The sequence below is a fragment of the Olea europaea genome, unplaced genomic scaffold (genome assembly GCF_002742605.1).
Source record: "Olea europaea var. sylvestris unplaced genomic scaffold, O_europaea_v1 scaffold1919, whole genome shotgun sequence".
Classification (NCBI taxonomy): domain Eukaryota; kingdom Viridiplantae; phylum Streptophyta; class Magnoliopsida; order Lamiales; family Oleaceae; genus Olea; species Olea europaea.
The window spans coordinates 111,140-117,029 of record NW_019237010.1 but is presented as its reverse complement, the minus strand read 5'-3'; the positions used below and the strand labels follow the sequence as shown (position 1 = coordinate 117,029).

Below are 5,890 nucleotides of genomic sequence, written 5' to 3'. Positions count from 1 at the left end.
ATTAACATAAAAATGTTACAATAGCCATTAGGGCTTTGTAACCAACAGTTCAATTGGAAAAATTAATTAGGGAATTGAAATATATTAAATTTATTGTTACAACTATCATTCATTTTATTTTGAATTTTTTTCCAATAGTAACAAAGTTGGTAACATTTCGATCTCAACAATCTCAGTAGAACACGTGTTATGAGTGTTTGGAAACTCTAAATTTGCTTAGCTTTGACGGAGTCGTGTGGAATGGAAAGACATGAAGTTTCTACTGAACTTTTTTGTTTGTTTTTTTTTTTTTTTCTCTATTAATGTAGAAGAAACTCTTACTTTACTGCTAAATACTTATTTTTTTCTTGTAAGAAAGTACAACTATAGAAGAGAACCTACCTCCGATCAATGATTATTAACTTGAAGTTTTAGCAGATAATAATCATCAGTTAGGTACTTCCCAAAACCTACTCACCCCACCTACCCAAATTCGGTCCAGATGGAGGCCTAACCCCATCTCCCCCCAGGATTCGATGGTGTTTTAAACAAACAAATAAATAAAGAGCTTTGTTATGGTGGCATGTGTGGAGTGGAAAGACCAATGCAGCACTAAATAATCTCATGAATCGAAATCCACTTATGGTACTCGAAATCTATAGATTTTTCTGTGACGAGTTTGAAAACCAAATAAACTTGCTGACAAGTGTGTTTTATTTACGAGTTTATACAATTTTTAACTTGATTGTAAGCTACATTATACACGTAGTTAGTGTGTTTTGTAAAATTGATGAGATGGTGAAAAACAATAAAAGATACGACAAAACAAAGCTATTGGCATGGATCGAACAGCGAAAATTGGGGAAAAAAGCAAGATCCAAAGTTTAGGGACTAAAGTGTAAATACTCAAAAGTTGTGTCGGATCTTACGATGAGAATGCTAGGGGTTAATTGGATGTAATTAAAAGTCAAAAGAAGTGAAATATGGCCAAAATATTTTCACAAATCAATTTTCAACCATACATGAATATTCCAGATTTTTAGCCGGAGATTGAAACCCATTTTTGGCCAATTAAACGTTCGAATTTAAAAGAGCTACTTGAATAAAATTATAGCCCTTTGAGTTATCTTTATAATCTAATTTGAATCACCTCAATCGGATATCGAGAGAGAAAGTTACGATAAAAATACTAAAGGATGTGCAGTCTGAAATTTTCTCGTCTCTCAGTCTTCGCAACGCCACTACATGGCATCGAGGCACAGCCTGGTGTATCTAGGGTGCACTTTAAGTTCATTTTGAAGCCCATAAAAATACTTCATTCGAAACAAACGTGGGAGCAGCTATAAATACGAGTTTTTGGCACGTCTGAGGGATTTCACACATTGAGAGATAGAATACAACTAGAGATGCAATGAAGAAATTCAAGAGAGGAAACATCAAGAAATTCACCGTTTGAAGTATTGATTGGAAGATGAAGACGATTTTGGTGCAAGATTGATTTCGTTTTCTACATTTATATTCAAAATTTGGTGATGTATTCAATGACAACCTCTTATTTTTTCTTCATATATCAAGAGTAGCTAAACTTTGTATTAGGGCAAAAATTATAAACTGTTTGGGATCCTTTATTTCTTTTATTCAAGATTCTTGTTCTTTTATTTCATATTTGTTGATATTGCTATGAGTTTAATGTATTGAATTAATTGATCATTAATTTGATAAGTTTGTGAATCTTTTACGAATTGAGGGGTCAGTTTGAGATTTAGACCATATAGTAAAATACCGTAAATTAGTATAACGTGTAGAGATACCTACATATGTTGATTATTACAGTCATGAATGAATTCTTAGAACCAATGTTTCATTTAACTAAGGGTGATTCGCAAAGGGATATGAATTGAATTAGTTAAATAGGTTCAATGATAACTCGAAAGGGGTAAATTGAATATAATAAAAGAATTCAATCAAATGCTACATTAAATTTTGAATATTGATTTAAGACTTAAAGATGATCAATAGGTGAAATTGTTATGCCCTAATATCTTTTCATTATTTAAATTCGAAATCAATCTTTGTGTGCATCCTCGTTATATTGAGTATTTAGATTAAAAAATCACAATACATATTTTTTGTTTGTTTTCATCAAATAGGGGTTAGAAAAATTAGATTAAGTGCTCAAGTATAGTTCTCATAGGAACAATAATCCAAACTTTAAGGTCCATTATATCACTTGTTCGATATCATACACTTGCGACTGAAAAAATGCAACACTTGCCTCTACGATTTGTTACTGAACCCAGTACAAAAATATTGCTTTTGCTGCAATGTCCTGAAGCATTTTTGCTGCGTTTTCCTCTAAAAATGAAGAAAGATTTGTTGAAAATCACTAGTCTTGGTGGTCCAACCAAGAAGCTGAGAGAGTGACGCAAATTAGCCCACATCTTCTCTATCAATATGTGTGTGTATGTGTGTGCCAAATTCTCATCTATCATAGTTGACATTCTCCATGCGCCTCCTCACCTATTTACAAATTATATGTATAAATAAAAAATGATGACGAAAATCTGGTTGAACATGAATATGCTTTAAGTTGTATCTGGTTTATCTGAATAGCCTTAAAGATTCCAATTACAAGTAGAAATAACTTGTAATGATCCAAATAGGTCATCACAAACAAGGAGTCATTTGTTAAATTTAGCATGTATCCAAGAATCTGAAAGAACCTTCATCTTTTGTCATTTTTTTAAAATTTATAGAACAATTCAAATAAGTATTCCAACATCAACACTTGCCTCTATATGCATAAGGTAGTGAAACCATATCATATGACAAACCAAGTCTAATACAATTCATCTTCGTTAAATTTGTTCAAGAAAATCGTGTATTTTCTATCAAACTAGAGCCCCTTTTTAACAACTTTATTGTATACTGGTTAAATTACTCGTGCCACGTTTCCTCTTCTCTAATCCTTTTCGTGTAATTTGATGGATCGCATAGCAAATCTGGCTTCACAAAAAGCCATGGTGATGTCTAGTAAAAGTACATGTTGCATGTGCCATTCTATCAAGAAATTATTTTATGAGCAAGGCGTGAGTCCTACGATCTACAAGCTCAATAAGGATTCGAGAGGAAAAGAAATAGAGTGGGCTCTGATGAGGCTAGGGTGCAGCTATGCCATCCCAGCTGTTTTCATCAATGGACAACTCTTAGGGTCCGCTGATACTCTCGTGACTCTTCATCTCGATGGCTCACTTAAAAAGTTGCCGAAAGATGCTGGAGATATATGGCTATAGTCACAAATGGAAATCCATGTTTTGAACTACATAATAAAGCTAGCAAAAAACGTGGTTTTCACAACTATTTTCTTTCTTAATTTTCCTCTTTCCGAGGAGCAGTTTTAGTATGTAGTATACTATGTAGCTTGTCTACATATAGATGTATAAATATAAATAGAGAGAGCCTGTCTTGTACTCTATTTCCAGGGGCAAACCCAGAAAATTATGTTGGGGGGCTGAAATTTAAAATATATATACAAATTTTTTTATAAAGTATACGGCATAAAATTTCATTACAACATTACCTTCTGAAGAAGTGTCCGTTGAACTTTAACTGTATAAAACTCGTCTATAACAGAATCTACAATGTTTTTCGCTTCTTAGCACCATATGATTGACAATGTTCCATTTGTAACCGTAGAGTTAGTAAGTTGATCGACCGAAATAAACGAATAAAGTCATATTCAATTAGATTTAAAAAAAAATAATAAAACATGAAAAACGTAAAATATACTATACTTACAAAACTATTATTCTAAACCTAATCAAAATTGATACCATAAATAACCTAACCGGCTAACCCTTTAGATATGAATCTCAATCTCAATTCTCAAACTGAATAACAAAAACAATAATGTGTAGAAGCAATAAGAGAATCTGAGAATGATATGTCATTTCAACAAACACCTTCTCTACAAGATTAAGGAAGAGATGCAGCGGTATAAATAAATTGTATAATTTGTATTTCAAAACTTGTTTACAAGAATTTATTTTTCTAAATAAATTCCCACTAATTTATCACCCAAAATCCAAAGTCTCTTCTAGTCTTCAGTACCCATTTCCATTCAGTCGACACTAATTTGGTAAAAACCGAAAATGTTCCTATTGTGACTTATTCAAGCAGTTTTTTTTTTTGCTAATAGAAATTCAACTTCATAATTTCGTACAAACAACAAAATATAGCATTTTATTATTGTGCATAAAATGACAATACATCGATACCTCAAAATTCCGGTGAGAAATCGGAGATGAAGTGATGAAACGTGATGAATCAGAAATGACAATACCTCGGAATGTGGTTGCCACCAATACCATTTTCTTTCTATAATTTGGCTTGCAGAGGCTTCAGGCTTGGGCATTTCCAAAATCAATAAGAAAATGAGATTTGAGATTTGAGATTCTAAGAGGTATGAATGTATGATTAGGTGGGTTACTGGATTTGGAATTTTGAATGGAATGGCCAAATGGGTTTCACATTCTAGGATTAAATTGGTGTTTGTGGGTTAATTTTAAAAAGTGGAAATTACACAAAACCCTAGCATTAAAATCAAGAATTCTAAAATCAGAGAAAAAGTTTAACATTATAAAAATCAGAATTTTTTTATTACTTATTTGAATAAACTAATTACCAAAAATTAAAAACTCTACCCACTACCCAGACATAGACCCATCTCCTCCCTCTCCCTCTCCCTCTCTCGTCTCTCTCTATTATCTCTATCGTCTCTTTACCACACACCGGAGCGGCTGTGGGAGGTGGGGCGACGCGAGACTTCAATCTGTGCAAGGTGTAGCGTGCGAGCAGCGTTAATCTGCGAGGTGAAGCAACGAGGTCCGTCAATCTGTGAGTTGTACGAGGTGCGGTGGCGTGAGATTTCTGAAGTGGTGGTGAATTAAATTTATGAGATTTCTGAGGAAAGTTCAAAAATGTTGGGAAATGGCTGGATTTGCTTTACAGTTTGTGATTTCTGCTGTTCTTGGCGATCCCACTACCCTGATTGTTGGGGTGGTGGGTTCTATGATGTCAAAATAAAAGGTTTTATATTATTAATGAATTCTGGTCATGTGAAATTAGGAAATCAGTATACTCAGAAGGTTATTCCTTGTAGATAATAATTGGATAAGGCAAAACCTATGTTAATGTAATCCCTGCTTAACAATGTTCTTATCTGGGATTTGTCAGAGTTGTGAATTGCTTAAGGTGTCTTGAATTGCATTAAAAAACGTGTTTTCGTTTCGTCATTTGTCTCAATCTTAAGATTTTAGAGATCTCTGATAACATAATAATAGTTCTTATTTTGATAAATAAAAATGTTGATCCCTTAGGATGGATGCCAGATGTTGATTTTTTTTGAAGGGAATTTATTACTTTGTACAATCTCTCTATTGGGTTTGAGGCTCTGTGATTGGTAAATTAGCTGCAGAAATATGACCTTTTTTTTAACATTTCCAAGTACTGAGGCAATATGAGGAATTAAATTTGTGAGATGGTGGCGTTACTCCTATAATTGATTAATTTGTGATCAATGTGATGGTAGTTTTGACGGTGACGGTGACGGTGGTGGTGGTGCTGTTGGAGATAGCATTGAAATGGGGGTAATAAGTGTTGGCGGTGGTCACAGATTATTTGGTTGATTGTGACCAGTGAATTGATTATTCTGTGATCAATAAACAATATGTTACCAATGAAAAAAATAAATTGTGATCAAGAAATAATGTGTGACCTAAAAAATTAACAATTTGTGACTGTTTAATAAGTTATGACATATAATATTTATGATCTGTGACCAATAAATGATTTTATTCGTGATCGAAAAATAATACGTGATCTATAAAATTTTTGATTTGTGATAAAAAAA

At 33.0% G+C, this 5,890-nt stretch overlaps 1 protein-coding gene across 1 annotated transcript; it reads left to right on the top strand.

Moving 5' to 3' along the window:
* The first annotated feature begins 2,963 nt into the window (after positions 1 to 2,963).
* LOC111379017 (monothiol glutaredoxin-S10-like) lies at positions 2,964 to 3,564 on the top strand. The gene has a single exon (XM_023002327.1). The coding sequence runs from the start codon at positions 2,964 to 2,966 to the stop codon at positions 3,270 to 3,272; it is 309 nt and encodes a 102-aa protein (XP_022858095.1). The 3' UTR covers positions 3,273 to 3,564.
* Positions 3,565 to 5,890: the final 2,326 nt, after the last annotated feature.

Coding starts and splice junctions, on each gene's coding strand:
- LOC111379017 (XM_023002327.1), top strand. CDS start 2,964: ATGGATCGCATAGCAAATCTGGCTTCACAAAAAGCCATGGTGATGTCT.